Raw genomic sequence first — 16,413 nt, 5'->3', positions numbered from 1 at the left:
GAAGGAAAAGGGTCATGGGCCAAGTCGGTAGACAGACAGCCACATTCATCTGAGTAAGGAAGGAAACCACGAGTGAATTTTGTTATCTTTCAATTATTCAGCCTATTTTCTAATTCCACATAATATGAATTCGCCCAGGGCCCTTACAACTTCATGGACATGGGAAGGAACAGATCTGCATATTGTCATGTGGCAGTAACATCCTTACTGCTACATGTGTGGTAACATGCAGTCTGCTACATTGTGCAGACTATGGATTAGTCTACACGTGTAGCAGAATGAAGCCTGCAAATGAGGGGGTTTCATTTGGAGGTTTTTTTTTCAAATAGAAAAAAAAGAATTGCCAACAACAGGTGAAGCTACAACCCACCTGCTCTTTTAGTTTTCTATTTGCAAGGTGTTTTTTTTTTTAATGTCAGTGAGCATTCAAATGTAGTATTTCCAACCTGTAGTTTGAAGTGGCACACTCCACTGTACCATTTGATGCACATGTACTACTAACCGAGCATCAGAGAGAAGTTGTTCAGTGTGGTAAGCTCTTCCCTTTTGCAGCAGTCCCTGGATTCTAGCTAAGGGCCAAACCAGATATGCATGTAACAGCCTCCTTTTCTAGTTGCCCATCTCCTCCACTCCAGTAGTTTTCTACCTCCTGCAGCTGATTTTCATTAAACACACACAACATATATATGGGGAGACTGTTCTGCACATCTGTAGTGTTAGGACTAGCAACTCTGACCCGAGACATTTGCCTCTTTTGTTAATAGTGTTCAGAAACACACTGCCTAAAAGAAGAAAACCCTTTGCTTTTTCAATGTGTGAATTTACTGCAGGCTCTTTGAGATCTTAAGTTTTATTTAAGCTGCTGTTACCTTTGTCACAGCAATATTGATGGCACCAGAATACTTTGGCATTTCAGCACTAATTCCAGAGGACAGAGAATACCCATAATGCTGACACTTTGAGCTTTACTTGAAAAACAAACAAAAAGGGCCTTTTATTAAAGTGACTGGCAACTGGCAGCAAGTTTAAATGACCAGTTTTTGGGTCCAGCACAAGATTAAAGATGCCAAAATTTGTATTTAGGTTTCCATTTTCTGACTGAAGTATTGCATTTGAAGGCAACTTTTGGAAAACTGACAGCTCTGGTTATTTAGTAATTTATTGACATAGTTTAAAAACTAATAATCCCACGTTCTTGTTCTAACATGATTATATCATATATCATACAAATTCAGATATGCTGAAATCTCTCATGGTCTGGTGAACTATGACATACACATCATGAAATCATCACTGGGCACATTCAGGAATTTATATAGACATGACAAAAACAGCTCACGTCAGTGTATTCTTTTTGTTTTGTTGCTGTAACTGGAGATCACCAACAACTGAAAGGAAGTATCCTATCTGTAGAATACCCCCATAGTATGTGTAATAAAATTCCTGCTAAGGAGAATTTTAAAACAGCTTCTAAGCCAATTTCCACATCCATTTGTGAACACTGATATACATTACAGAACAGAACAAACATTCACATCTTTGCCAACTGTTTTGGCACCTTATGGCCTCTAGAGGAGTTTTAAATGCAACAAACCAACAGGGTTTTGTGCATTTGCGACTATGGTTGCATTTTTGCTTTTCTTTCTCTCGAAGCTTTCATGAAATCTGATGCAACTTTCACACATCTGCCTTTGCTGCTCTATTTGGATTCAGCACATGCATCATCTTCAGAAGGTATGGAAGGGATGCTGTCACGGGACACAGTGTCAATGCTTTGTGCTTCTGACTGAAGGTGGACAGATACCTCAACAGCTATTTCTTTGCCATGGTCATTCACAGAACCATCATCCGAATCCCCTGCTGGTGAATTACTGCGCTTGATTTCTGGGTTTAAGGGATAGAGTCCCTCTTGGGCACCTAAGGCCTGGGTCTGTTTGACTCGAACTTCATCAGGATCATCAACGTGCACCGCTTCAAAGATCTCTTCCATAAAGGCCCTACAGTTAAGGATTAGTGGTGGAAGAGGGATACTTCTGGCAAGCTCTTCAATATACCGAGCAAATTCCATAGTCTTAAACTGGGTGACTTTGGCCAACTCTAAGGTTTTGGCAGAGGTAATGATAGGAATGCGCTTGGCAATTTCAAAGGCCTTCTGCAATTTCTCAGCCCCTTCTGTCCTGAAGAACTCATTGATGGCCTTCTCTGTCTTGCGGAGGTGGCTGCTCATCATGCACAGACGTGTTATATTTAAGATCATGATGATAGTAAAGGCAACCAGGCAGACAATCATGTAGTAAATGCCCATGTCCCCAGATGTGGAGACCACCCTGAGGGTGACTGAGTAATAGGAAGTGCCATTTTCATTAGTAGCAACACAAGTGTATCGCCCCCGGTCTCCAAAAGTTACACTTGTGATATTAAGGACACGGTCAGAGATCAACCATCTTCCATCTAAAGATACAAATACAAAAGAGATGTCAGTGTCTTAACAGATTATACTAACACCTTTACTAAGATTGGCAGGCACAAGAGACAGGGTTATTTCTGTCTGGGCATTTCTGTGGTGGCTCCCTCCTTTGGGAAACTCCCTCCTAAAGGATGTGCTTTTGATCCCCTCTTTCGTTGCTTTGCAATGGGCCTTAAGGATCTATTTATTTTAATCTGCTTTTAACTGCTAATGTGGTCTGGAGTTTAAAAATTGCTACTTCTCTATGTTTTATCTTTGCTGTTCTGGATAGGGACGTTGTAATGCTGCTGTCTTACGTTTTATGTCTTTTACATTAAACTTGTATTATAAAACTACTTCGTGGAACCTATTTGCCTGGAAAGTGGGGTAGATATACTTGAGTAAATATAGGAATACCCCATGAACTGAATGAATAAGCAGAAGGCGATACAGGATTGGGAAGATGGTCAACTAAGGGAGCAATCCTACCGGGAAAGGGGGCCGCCTCCAAACTTGGAGGCGACCGCCTATCCAGTGCAGGGCAGGAGAAGCGCGGAGGGGATTGTCCCCTCCGTGCTTCAGCCGCCCTGCATTTGCATCTAGATAGGTAATTGCGAGGCAGCGCAGGAGGGGATGAAGTTCGATTCTCAGGGAACTGACCTCAGAGCGTGGGCTCCAAGGTCAGTTCCTGGGAACCGACCTATTCTATGGCTGTCTAGCTGCGGACTAGCGGCCACAGGACTGTACCCTAACAACATCTGATTGGTCATTTCCCAGCCTACTAATTAAACAGGGTTGAATATCTTTACCTAGCCAAGAAAATATTCAACTAATTTCCTGTTTTAGGCAGTGATTTACATTTTAATGCTGATATGTTCAGATATAGTGGAAGGTCCTACTGGAGGAAGGGGTGGGGAGGGGGAGATTAATTTTGCCTGTTTCCCCTGCAGTGCTCCCTCCCATGCTGTTCAAAGCATCCTGTGACCCTCTGAAAAAGCTTTGGGGGACACAGGGGGCTGTAGAGGGAAGGGGGAATCAGCAAAAATGGCCTTTTCTTTTCTTCCAGCACAGCACGGAGAATCCCGTGGGTGGAGTTTTATCACAGTTAGTCTGGATCCAACCCACAGTAATCAATATTAAATAAGAGGAAAGGTGGAGCGGGAATCCAATACTGCCTTCTCTCCAATACCCCCAATTATGAAACCCCAAGTAAAAATTAACACACTGTGTAAGGAATTCATACCTCCCTCCAGTGTCTCAAAGTGAAAACACACACACATTTAATAGCACCTGTTAACATTCTGAAGGTAGGAAGTACAGAGACTAATATTTTCACCTATATTAACATGGTGACCCTTCTAGATGTATAGGAATAAAATTAAATCTTATGAAGGACTACGCCAAGAAATACTAAATGCTGTATGGTAGGTTTTTTCAGCTGCAACTTTCTTTCTGGAGCAATATTTGTATGTGTGTGTGTGTGTGTGTGTGTGTGTGTATTTCTTTTTTTATCCTTTTGAAAATAATATTGTTAAACTGCAAATACTTTCATCAACAAATGCAGTTAGATTCCTCATGAGAGCAGACAGTTATGTACTTAAAAAAATTGGTGGACCATAAAAAAACCGAACAAAACAATTCAGCACCTGCATACAGTGGGCCTCTACCTTTTCATAAACATTGGTGTGCATGAGATCGACATGCAGAACTCAGTAATAGCCAGAACAGCTTCATGCCTATGATTCTTAAGAGATACATCAGATCAGCCTTCCTTAACCTGGTACCGTCTAGAAGTTTTTAACTCCAAATCCCATCAGCCCCAGCCAGCATGACCAGTGAAAAGGAATTGTGGGAGCTGTAGTCCAAAACATCTGGATAGCAGGCATTGGGTAAGGCTGCATTCGATCATGGAAGCACCTTAAGATTTGGTCCTGCTTTTCCCATGAATTCTATTTAAATTTTAAAGACAGGGGTAAAAATAACTAGGACAGGTCTCTGTTTTGATCAGGGTTAGCACCACACACAGTTTCCTGAAGAAAGAACACTGTTGCTGCAAACTTTTCTTCCCGCTAAGCTGGACCGAACAATGCAGTGGTACACTGGTTGTCTTTCCCAAGCCATTTAAAAGGGGAGCATTTTTGACAGCAGGAAGCTACAGAGGACAGGGCAGTACAAATGAAAAAAAGAACCATGTTGCTATTATGGTTACCTCTGCCAGTCTTTAAAGGGCTGGGAAAGGCATTCAAAAAAGTTCTGCAATGCTCTTTTCAGCCCAAGAAAAAGCACAGCATGTTTCAATTGGATAGAAGGAGTGGCAGAAAAACCAATGGGTTTTTCTAACACGCTTTTACACGTCACTTGTTTGTATGATGCTGACAAAACTTTTCAGGACTGCATTCATTCAGATGATCTTACCCATGGTGAAGTGCTACACTAATTCATTTACTTCTATTAAGTTTAAATGTCCACCTGGGTTTGAACATGGCCCCCTGAGAAAAATCACGCAATCAGCACATGGATTAAAATATAAAGGATTTATAGTCCTAAAGCAACTAACTGAATTGCTGCAAGAGGCAATTAATTAATTAATTAATTAGAGTAATTAGATTGTCAATTGTGTAAACTATAGGTCATTTAGCCTCAGTCTTTTGCGCTAACCAATGGACAACTGGGATCCTAAACTGAATCATGTTTTTGCTGATGTCAACACTTAGTATTTTAATTTAAAATACATTTGTATTGTGTTTTAATGTGTGCAACTTTGGGTAGAGGGATAAAGCATCTGGGGAGAATACTTTTCTCTTCATGTCACCTAAAAAGCATGCCACAGAAGAGAACCTCATCAATCACTATGCAATGGACCAGGCATGTTGATACCTAGTCAAACAGGTATCTCTTACCTCCTCTGTCTTGCTCCAGCAGATGCCCTTTGGAGTTGTACCAAAGGACGGTGTCATGCTGGCTAATGTTCAGCATACATTCAATGAAAGCACAGTTTCCCTCCTTCTCTATGATATCTTGAGGTACTGCTGATTTTGTCACGGCTTGTAAGATAGGAAGAAGTGATGCATTGAGAGGCTGGGACCTTGACCCCGATGTAGTTGTCAGGTTGGAGGCCACATTTTCTAGTGCAAAAACACTAGTATTGAGAATCAGAGTCAAAAGGCAGTAGCTGAGCTTCATGAAAGCTTTAAGTAAGGTGTTTCTCTCACTGAATTTAACAGCTGAAGCAAGTTGTTAGAAGTGAAGTAGTCTGCATTAGGCCAGTCACCATGAAAGAGCTTGATTGATTCATCACAGAGAACTCTGAAGATTTTAAAATAAATAAATGGAATATCCAACTGAAAATTAAAAAAAAAACACGAGTAAGGGTTATTAACAATGCAAAGCTTTATGGTTTTTAAACTTAAATACTTAGCAAACAGATTCCAGAGTGAAATATAAGATGTCAGTGGTCTGGACTTGAAATATGCTTAAGGCAAGCAGGTATTAGCATAATCTCAACTGAGAGTTAGCCTGCACAATAGATATGGGAAAAGGAATGCAAGCATCTCATGCTTCTTCCCTCTTCTGTTGTACAGTGGCAAGTGGGCCTCATAGTGGTGAGATTTGCTGATCTCACTTCCATGCTATGAGGTTGGATCCAGAAGGGACCAACATCCAGTGAAAGCTCCTGCTGGAGGAAGGGCAGTGGGGGAGGGGGAATGGAGTGATTTTTGCAGATTCCCAACACTGTTATGGGGGCCCCCCAAACCCTTAGGACCAGCTTTTCAGGGAAATGCTGGGGGAAGGAGAAATTAGTAAAAATCACCCATCTCTCTTCCTCCAGGAGGAGCATCCTGTGAAGAGTTCTGCTCACTAACTGCACAATCCTATGCATGATTAGATGGAGAAAAGGCCTACAACTCCCAGGGTTCCCCAGCCAGTGCTGGCTGGGGAATCCTGGGAGTTGTAGGCCTTTTCTCCGTCTAAACATGCATAGGATTGTGCCCTAAAACTCTGGATCTAAGCCATGGTGTAGGAAAGAAAAGCAGCAGCACAAGCCACTGGCATTACTTCTTCCCATACTTCTGTGCAATGTATGAATCTATGAATTAGTCTCTAGGTACTTGCACCAAGTCCAAGATATGCCAGGCCAGCTAAGAAAAGCTGAGGCTGAGATTGTAACTCTGTAGGTAACTCTGAACTGCTAACATTGCGGGAAGTGAGAATAATGCAATGCTGAGCATAGTTAACTTTCCATTAAAGAAATGGGACCTATCAGCAGATCCTACAAAGACTATTTCCTTCTTTAGTGGGCCCTCTTTATAAACTGAACCAAAATAAGTAGTTCCACTGTCTGTCACATTCAAAAAGATTTTTTTCTCTATTAGGTTAAAACTGAAGAAGGCAGACCAAACAAGCTTCTGAACCATGCAGAAAAATTACAGAGGTATCTCAGTAGAGAGAAGAAAGAGAGATGAAACATAACTTGAGAATAACCTTTCATAGGTTATCAGCCCTCAATTTGCACATAGAGCATTCCAGGCGTCTATTTTCAAGAACTATAACTATTTTATCTGCATGTCCAATTTCTACATTCTCAGTTTTCACTATGTATTTGAAAACACATCCATTTTATTTGCATATATAAAACTGCATTTGCTCCAATTTCCTGATATAAAATAGAAGGCCACCTCTCTAAAATGAGCCATTTATGCGTTTATGTCTTTCTCTAGCCTGCTTCCTTCCCACCTAACCCCCTTTCTGCATTTCCCCTAGTAATTTAGACACGAAATATCTAGTACACAGCAGCGCGTTCTCTTTTATCTTCAAAATGCTCTTAAAACCAACAATGGACTAATTCTGCACTGAAAAACATATATGTCTCTGAAACTACATTAAGATAATTTGTTTTAATGGAAATGCCTAATAGTGTGATTTTTTAAAAGCCCTTTTGATGTATATCTCTCTCCAAGAACTTTAGCTCTTTCTGGATTTGACACTTCTCCTAAAGCATTTTGAACGCTAAAAGTACACCCTCAGCAGCAACATCTGAAAGCTTCCATTTGAAGAATATTATCATGGAACAGAAAACATATGAAAATCAGTGGGACTTACTTCTGAGTAAGGATATGGGCTGGAAGTTTCCTATGTAATAAAAATGCAATCAGGTAAGTTTCCAACATTTCCCCAAGGATGTTATCCAAGAACCCTAACATAATAGTCCTACTTATGAGTGAAAAAGATACCTGCTGTATAATCAGCTTCAAACTACCATCAGTGCTTTTTACCAATGTCAAAATGAATGTCCGGCCACAGTGTAACACAGCATTAGGAGTGCTGAAGTCCACTGAAATATGTGGTCTTAAGCATAGCTAATTCTATGTCAACTTGTGGCACCTGATTTTAACAAAGCAGCAAATAATTGTTCTATTTAGGAACACTTACTGATGTTTATCCATTTTAATATTTCTAATGCAAAACACAGTGCTGGGGAGTTGATTAATCACAACAGATGCTGAAATAACAGCTCTCATAATTATGTGCCTTTAGGGTGCAATGCTATGGTCCCTGGGAAGGTGTGTCCCAAGAGCCTCATCCCAACCACCATGGAATGGTCCACTGCCTATTGCTTCTGTGCCATTGGTAGTCTGACCTGAAGAGGATAAAAAGGGGATGTGGTGGGGGTGGGAGGGAAGGACACCAGACCTGGGGTGGGCTAAGATTTTCCCTCCCATTATTCCAGGGTGGGCATGAGGGCTCCAAGAAAAAAATCTGTGCTACTGAAAGGAGAAAAAAAGGGAAAGATGCTCCCACCTTTCACCCTGCTGAGGTGAGCCCAGCAGGGCTTTTGGATTTGGCAGTTCTTATTAAACCTTCTCTCTCCCCGGTCTATTTCATGTCCATGTGCTTTCTCTCTTGTAGCTTTTTATACTGTGAACTCTTATCACTTTAGACCCTAGTCAGGCATCTTCTTTGCCCTTTTAAAGACACTGTTAAAACCCACCTCTTTTCTCTTACATTACCCTCTTGATGAGGCTCTATTCCAATTCTTTCTTAATTTTTAGGCTAATTCTAGGAGCTTTTCTTGTAACTTTTTATGGTTCCTTTCAACTTCAATCAGCAAGTACAGTTTCCTTTCCCCCTTCAATTTTCCTTCCAATTTTGCATCCCTTCCATATTTTTATTTAGATCTTGAACCTATGAAGCGGATTGGTGGGAGATTCAGCACAGATAAAAGGAAGTACTTCTTCACACAGCTGCATAGTTAAACTAGGGAACTGGCTACCACAGGACGTAGCAATGGCGACCAATGTGGATGGCTTTAAAAGGGGTTTTTTAATTTTATTTTATTTATTATTAAATTTATTAATCGCCCATCTGGCTGGTCACCCAGCCACTCTGGGCGATGTACAACATACCATAAAACAATTTAAAACAATAAAATTCTACCATAATTTTTTTTTTAAAATACCCTAACCCACCCCAAATGCCTGCCTGAACAACCACGTTTTTAATGCACGACGGAAGCTCATTAAAGAGGGGGCATGGCGGAGTTCCTAGGGAGGGAGTTCCACAGAGTGGGGGCCACCACAGAAAAGGCCCTCTCCCTCGTCCCCACCAGTCTAGCTGTCCTGGCTGATGGGACAGAGAGAAGGCCATCTGAGGCTGATCTTGTTAAGCGGCCTGTCTGGTGTTGCTGGAGGCACTCCTTAAGATAGGCTGGGCCAGAACCATATAGGGTTTTAAAGGTCAAAACCAACACCTTGAATTTGGCTCGGAAAACAACTGGTAACCAGTGCAACTCCTTCAGCACTGGAGTGATGTGATCTCGCCGGCGGCTGCCTTTAATCAGGCGAGCCGCCGCGTTCTGTACCAGCTGCAGTTTCCGAACCGTCTTCAAGGGTAACCCCACGTAGAGCGCATTACAGTAGTCTAAACGAGAGGAGACCAAGGCATGTACTACCGATGGGAGCAGATGGTCGGGAAGGAAGGGGCGCAGCCGCCGTATCAGATGGAGTTGATACAGCGCTGTCCGGCTCACAGCTGACACCTGAGCCTCCATGGACAGCTGGGAGTCCAAAATGACCCCCAGGCTGCAGACCTGGTCTTTCAAGGGTAGCCGTACCCCATTCAACACCAGGTCAACATCCCCCAGCCTCCTCTTGTCTCCCACCAAAAGTACCTCGGTCTTGTCAGGGTTCAGCTTCAGCTTATTCCTCCCCATCCAGCCACTCACCATCTCCAGACATTTGGACAGGGATTCTACGGCGAACCTTGGTGAAGATTTGAATGAGAGGTAGAGCTGCATGTCATCCGCATATTGATGACACTGCATCCCAAACCTCCTGATGATAGCCCCCAGCGGCTTCACATAGATGTTAAATAGCATTGGGGAGAGGATGGAACCCTGTGGCACCCCACAAGTAAGTGGCCATGGGTCCGAAACCTCCTCTCCCAGTGGTACCCTCTGGTACCTGCCGGAGAGGAAGGACCGGAACCACCGCAATAGTGTCTCCAATGCCCAACCCCTCCAGGCGGTCCAGGAAGATACCATGGTCAACGGTATCAAAAGCCGCTGAGAGGTCGAGGAGAACAAGGAAGGAGCATTCACCCCTATCCAGAGCCCTCCTCATATCATCCACCAAGGCGACCAAGGCCGTTTCTGTCCCATGCCCAGACCTGAAGCCCGACTGAAATGGGTCTAGATAATCAGTTTCTTCCATATGTGCCTTCAACTGCACCGCCACCACCCGCTCAATCACCTTGCCCAAAAATGGCAGATTTGAGACTGGGCGAAAGTTGTTCAGAACTTGAGGATCCAAGGTGGGCTTCTTTAAGAGCGGTCTTATCACTGCCTCCTTGAGGGCTGATGGCATCACTCCCTCCTCAAGGGAGGCGTTCACCACCGCCCTGATCCCCTCACCCAGTCTCTCTCTGCAGCTCATAATGAGCCAAGATGGGCAAGGATCAAGTAAGCAGGTGGTCGGCCTTACAGATGAAAGCACCTTGTCCACTTCATCAGGAGGAAGAAGCTGGAACCGATCCCACAAAACCGGTTTGCCACAGGCCGCCTCTTGCTCACTAACTGTATCCACAGCGTGCAGAGTAACACACCTAATCTGATCAATTTTATCTGCAAAGTGCCTTGCCAAAGCCTCACAGGAGGCCTTAGAATGCTCCAGTGGTTCCGGAGCCACAGGACCGACCAGGCTCCGGACCACTTGGAACAGCCTCCTGGGGCAGCACTCTGCAGACGCGATGGAGGCAGCATAATATTCCTTTTTTGCTGCCTTTACCGCCACGTGATAGGCTGAAGATACAGCTCTAGCCCGTGTCTGATCGTCTTTGGAGCAAGACTTCCGCCACCGGCGCTCTAGCCGTCTCACCTCCTGTTTCAGAGCTCGTAACCGCGGATTGAACCATGGTGCAGTCCGAGCCCTGTTCAGGGGGAGAGGGCGTTTCGGAGTCACCCGATCTAATGCCCCAGTGATTGCAGCATTCCAGCCACCCACCAGGGTCTCGACCGAGTGGCCGTTGGCATGCCCCAGAGAATCCCCAAGCGCGTTCAGGAATCCATTTGGATCCATAAGACGCCTGGGGTTGGACAAATTCCTGGAGGAAAAAGCTATCACTAGCTACTAGTCTTGATGGCTATGTTGCTACCTCCAGTACCAGAGGCAGTAAGCCTATGTACACTATTGCTGGGAACATGAGTGGGAGGTGCTGTTGCACTCTTGTTCTGCTTGTGGGTTCCTGGTCAACACCAGGTTGGCCACAGTGTGACCAGAATGCTGGACTAGATGGACCCTTGGTCTGAGCCAGCATAGCTCTTATGTTCTTATGATCAGGGTATTTTTATGTATGTACATAATGTATTTGCATCTACAATTTGCATGTCAATTTAATTAAATATAATTCCTGTACTTTCATTCATTTCAAAAGGTTTATCCTTCCAGCTTATATTTTACTTAAGAAATTTGTTCATCAAACTTTTCTGGTGTCCTTTATGGAGTGATACTAACATCTAAGTCTGATATTTATAACTGGAAAATATCCAGCTACATTGTCCTTCAAAAGCCTGAGATAATTATCTACAATAATTGCATATGCTCCCTAGTAAATTGTACAGAGCTTGCATAATGCACAGCAGTAGTTACAATGGGTCATTGGCTTTTTCCATTTAATCCTTCAGTGTTTGATCTATTAAATTGTTTATCCCATTTTCTTTTATGAAAACCCATTACTGTTAAGCAAAGATCTTTCACTGCTTAGATTTTTTTTTTTTTTGGGGGGGGGGGAGATGCTACATTTTTTTTTTACAAAAAAGCCATCATATTTATACAAAACAGCTGCTGCAGCCAATTAGACCCAAGGAATATAAAATAACATGATGTCCTAAATCCAAGAAAAACAAAGCCACTGACGCTGTTAATACTGAATATTCACACAGAAACAACACATTTAATCTTTATTGAATATCAAGATTATACCTGCACAATCCAGAGTATATGTATCCAGCAGTAGAATATAGGTCTTTTATTCTGATCTGCATACTTTAAAGTTAAGATACGCCCAATTTTATGCAGCACAAGATCATCAGGACTATCAGAATATAGAAGAAAGCATATGCTCACATTTCTGCAGTAGTTTCAGTATATTTTTTTGAAGTCTAAAATATTACTGCATAAATAGACCATGGGGAGGCAAAAAACAAATGTACAGCAGATTAGAGTGTGATCCCAAGGGAACGGGAGATAAATATTGTAATGTGTTTGATCGATTGGAAGTTTCCTTTATAATTGGTTTCACTGCAGCAACTCCAGTATACACAGAAATTTTTAAAGAGCTGGAATTTCTCTTAAACATGATTATCTCTGCACACAATTTCCTACTGCCAGATCAGATCTGTTCCTAATATTCCTATGAATAGCAAAGCACCTGCTCAATAGCAAAGCACCCTGGGGGACTAGAGAGGGGTGGAGGAACAAGCAGGGGTGTTTCCGCTACGTTGTTTGTGCATTTTGCCTTTTTGTGTGGGGCATGTGTGTATTAGCTGGTTGGTTTGTTGCACTGCAGTGTGTGTTTTGCCTGGTTTGCATATGTGCACATATATTGCCTGGTTTGTGTGTGTTTTGCCTGGTTTGTGTGTGTTTTGCCTGGTTTGTGAGTGCGTGTGCTTGTCTGACTGTTTCTCTGCGTATCACCAGTTTGCCTTTTGTGAAATTGAGATTTTGTTGTGCTTTGTGTGGGCAAATATGTGATTTGGCATTTGGGCTCAGACCCCCCCACCTCTGCCTTATACACAGTTTTCATCCAAGCTACTTGTCCCTGAGCCTCATCAGTTTGCCTTCTTCAAAATGAGTGTTGGAACAAAAAATGATGGGTTCAAAACTGTGGTTTTGTGTTTTGGAACCCAGATCCCACCTCCTAGTTTGATTTCTGGACAAGTTACTTTTCTTTTAGTCTTACCAGTTTGCCTTCTCATAAATGAGTATTCTGTGATCGGCCATGCCACTCTGGCAACCATTTTATGAATGGACAAACCCCTTTCTGTGGCCATTTTGTAAGAGTGCAGAGAACACTCTCACAACATTCCAAATCTGCCCAGCAACCCCAAAAGGTTTGAGACCCCTGACACATAATAACAGGAAGATGCATACTCATGTTCTATGACCAATTTAGGGCATAATCCTATTGAGATAGTCGGCAGCCTCTGAAGTTGAAGGTTGCCGGGTATCCAATGCAGGGCGGTCAGCGCACAGAAGTGATTCTTGGCTGGATGGACGATTTTGGCTATCTAGCCAAGGCTTGGGGGAGGGAAGGAGGCCGTGTGGTGCATAGGAAGCTGGATAATGCAGCTTCCTCCCCTCCCTGCCCCCGGGGCCGCCCCCTTCTCCTCATCTCCGCATTCCATTTCCAAGCACAGAGATGTGGAGAGAAGTGTGCCAGCTATGAGGGGACAGGGAGTGCAGTTTCTGGGAACTGCATTCAGAGCCCTGGCTCTGACCTTGGTTCCCAGAAACTGAAAAATCCTGTACCCTCTATACAGTGTCTAGTGGCCACAGGATTGCTCCCTAAACATATATAAGTTATTATTCTTACTACACTCATCATTTATTAAAATGTGCAGAAAAGGGCAGCCAAAATGATCAAAGGACTGGACCAGCTTCCCTACGAAGGTCAAACATTTGGGGCTGTTTAGCTTAGAAAAAAAGCAAGTAAGGGGAGACATGACAGAGATATATAGCATTATGCATGGTGTGGAGAAAGTGGATAGGGAGACGTTTTTCTCCCTCTCCCATAATACTAGAACCCATGATCATCCCGTGAAACTGAATGGTGGGAGATTCTGGACAGATAAAAGGTACTTCTTTGCCCAGCACATAGTTAATCTGTGGAATTTGCTACCACAAGATGCAATGACGATCACAAACCTGGATGGCTTAAAAAGGGGCTTAGACATATTCATGGAGGATAAAGTTATCGACAGCTACCAGTTATGATGGCTATATATGCCTCTGAATATTGCTTGCTGTAAAACATCGCAGGAGGGTGCTGTTGGACTCCTGCCCTACTTGTGGGCTTCTCATAGGCGTTTGGTTGGCCGCTATGCACACAAAATGCTAGCGTGATCTGAGCTAGCATGGCTCTCTTTACGTTTTCATTAGATAAAACATAGATCTTATAGAAATAAAGTTGCATGTAACATGGAGAATGTCTTCCTTCATTTATAAAAGCCCTGACAAAAATCCCCAAACAGTTACGCATGGGAATCTAAAATGTGCTGTGGACCCTACATACCTGTAATACATTTCAGCCAAATCCAACACTGACATTTAAAAATGCGATGCTTATATGGAAGCATTTTAAACACTTCTCAAGCCCCAATTTCCAGATAGCAACTGAAGTTAATAAATGTAAAGTTATAAAAATAGTTACAATGAGCTAGACGCTGGTCCAATTATACCACATAATGCTAAAGAGTAATCGTACAATTTTAATCTACCTTACTATAACCATGACACATCACAGGAATATGATACTGAGAAGATGAGAGTAACACAGGTAAGCAAGGATTCATATGACTGCCAAGAAATAGTGTTTTGGTTTATTCTGCCTATCTGTTTTGACTCTCCAAGGGTTCAGAGTAGGATTGCCAGGTTGCCACCAAAAGAATATACATTTATCTTTAAATGCACTGAAAACAGTGATAACACTGGAGAGGAGATAGGCATGACTGCTCCTACCTGATCTCCTGGTCCTTTCCTCCCCCCTTAACCCCTCCCACACCTGCAGCAGGGGAAACATGGTGCCCCATACTGCCTCAGCTTCTGCTTCATTAAAGCATTTAGGGTGCAATCCTATGGCTGTTAGTCAGCGGCTAGATGGCCATAGGATTGGTCGGTTCCCAGAGAAGCGACCTCCAACCCCTCCCCTGCTGCCTCGTAGGCAGTGTGGACTGGCCCCACGCTCGTGACAGCAGCCCGGAGCAGAGAAAACAGGGCGCTCCTGGGGGCAGGCTGAGGAGGTTGGACATGCCGGTATGACACTTCCTATGTGTTGTCCGGCTGCCCCTTCCAGCGCTCCAAGGTCCTGCGGTTAGACAGCCTGTCTAGCCACCTGTCCAGCTGTGAAAGCAGGGTGGTGGGAGTGTGGAGGACATCCACTCCTCACCACTCCTCCTGCCCTGCACTGGATAGGTGGTCACCCCCAGGACTGGAGGCGACCATCGATCCAGATAGGATCGCTCCCTCCAAGGCCAACACATGTTCTTGGCAACCCTAGTTCAAAGAGGGGTCTTTTCTAGCCCTGCCACCTGAAGATTTACTATTCAAACAGAGATGCCAGAGGTGAACCTGGCATCTAGTACATGTAAAATACTCTGAGTGTTTTTATGTCTCTTCCAACAGTATGCCGATTGTGCTAAAATTTTGTTTAAAACAAATCCCAAGGACTAAGACTCTTTGGGCTATACATCCCCCTTCCCCAGTGTAACTTGTTTGTCAAGACAGCAGAACAGCACTGCTTAGCTAGTTCCATTTATGGCAGACAGAGATAATCAAGCAGCTGTTGTTTCGCCAGTCCAACTAGTAAAAACATGTTCTGACGGAGAGCCAAACAGTACAGCCTGAAAAACCAGTGAAGCTTCATGGGTGTCTGGTCAAAGACTCCCCACCCCCACACACCTGGAGCCAGCAGGGTCTGCTCTTGATCCGGAAGATCCTCCTAGGAGAACTTCTAGAAGTTGGGATAGAAGTGTTTTAAAATAAATCAATTCCACTATCTCCACCTTGACCCAGCAGGTTTTAATCTGAGCCTCCCTAGCCCCGTAGATTCTAAGGCTCTAGCCAGCCCATCAGATGGCATCAGGTTCTGCCTTCACCCATCAAGTTCTATCCTCCTACTGTGGCTCCACACTGCCCCCTGAGCCTGTGCAAGCGCCATCCCCTGACCCTACTAAAGGGGGCCTATCGCGTATATTCATCCTGCAACATAAAACTGGGGGCAATGTCCCCCCCGTTTACCTCGGCAGAGTAATCTCCATTGCATTGCAGAGCACTCTCAACATCCCCAAGACAACCTTCCCCAGCCTGGTACCCTCCGGAGGTGTTGCGCGGGAACTCTCATCGCTCCTAGCCAGCTCATGGCCATGGCAGGAGTAGCAGTCGAGCACACCTGGAAGGCTCCAGGCCGGGGAAGGCTGATCTACGGTAGCACCCTGCGGGATACAGCGTGTAATCACGACATGACGTCACGACTGCGCGCCATGACGTCGTTCTCCCTTCTCGAGCACCCTCGTGTCGCTCCACCACCTATGGCGACTCACCGTGGCGGCGTCCTGCTCCTAAGTCGCTCAGCCCGTCTCCCCCCCGGCAGCCCCCTCCGCTAAAGAGAAGACAGCCACACTGGCGACTTCCTCCCTTCTTCCCGTCCCAGCCCGTCGGTGGGCCCCTTACGCATGCGCGGCGCCCGCCGAGGGG

At 44.2% G+C, this 16,413-nt stretch overlaps 1 protein-coding gene across 4 annotated transcripts; it reads right to left on the bottom strand.

Moving 5' to 3' along the window:
- Window positions 1–376: 376 nt before the first annotated feature.
- Window positions 377–16,393, bottom strand: MFAP3 (microfibril associated protein 3). Of its 4 annotated transcripts, XM_084839216.1 has the most exons (5): window positions 16,260–16,393; window positions 15,619–15,670; window positions 7,547–7,576; window positions 5,347–5,787; window positions 377–2,451 (listed from the first exon to the last, which is right to left on the bottom strand). In XM_084839216.1, the coding sequence occupies exons 4-5, from the start codon at window positions 5,627–5,629 to the stop codon at window positions 1,700–1,702; spliced, it is 1,035 nt and encodes a 344-aa protein (XP_084695342.1). In that variant the 5' UTR covers window positions 5,630–5,787; window positions 7,547–7,576; window positions 15,619–15,670; window positions 16,260–16,393; the 3' UTR covers window positions 377–1,699. The 4 variants fall into 4 exon arrangements, with proteins under 4 accessions (XP_084695342.1, XP_084695341.1, XP_084695343.1 ...); XM_084839215.1 differs by lacking the exon at window positions 7,547–7,576; XM_084839217.1 differs by lacking the exon at window positions 15,619–15,670.
- Between the last annotated feature and the right edge of the window lie 20 nt (window positions 16,394–16,413).

Source organism: Heloderma suspectum, chromosome 2 (genome assembly GCF_057233095.1).
Source record: "Heloderma suspectum isolate Gila_16-S chromosome 2, 16-S_ref, whole genome shotgun sequence".
NCBI classification, from domain to species: Eukaryota; Metazoa; Chordata; class Lepidosauria; order Squamata; family Helodermatidae; genus Heloderma; species Heloderma suspectum.
Note: the sequence above shows the minus strand (reverse complement) of the source record. Positions and strands in the feature narration are given on the sequence as shown.

Coding starts and splice junctions, on each gene's coding strand:
- MFAP3 (XM_084839216.1), bottom strand. CDS start 5,629: ATGAAGCTCAGCTACTGCCTTTTGACTCTGATTCTCAATACTAGTGTT. Junction 2,452..5,346: donor GCTGGAGCAAGACAGAGGAG/GTAAGAGATACC, acceptor TTGTATCTTTAG/ATGGAAGATGGTTGATCTCT.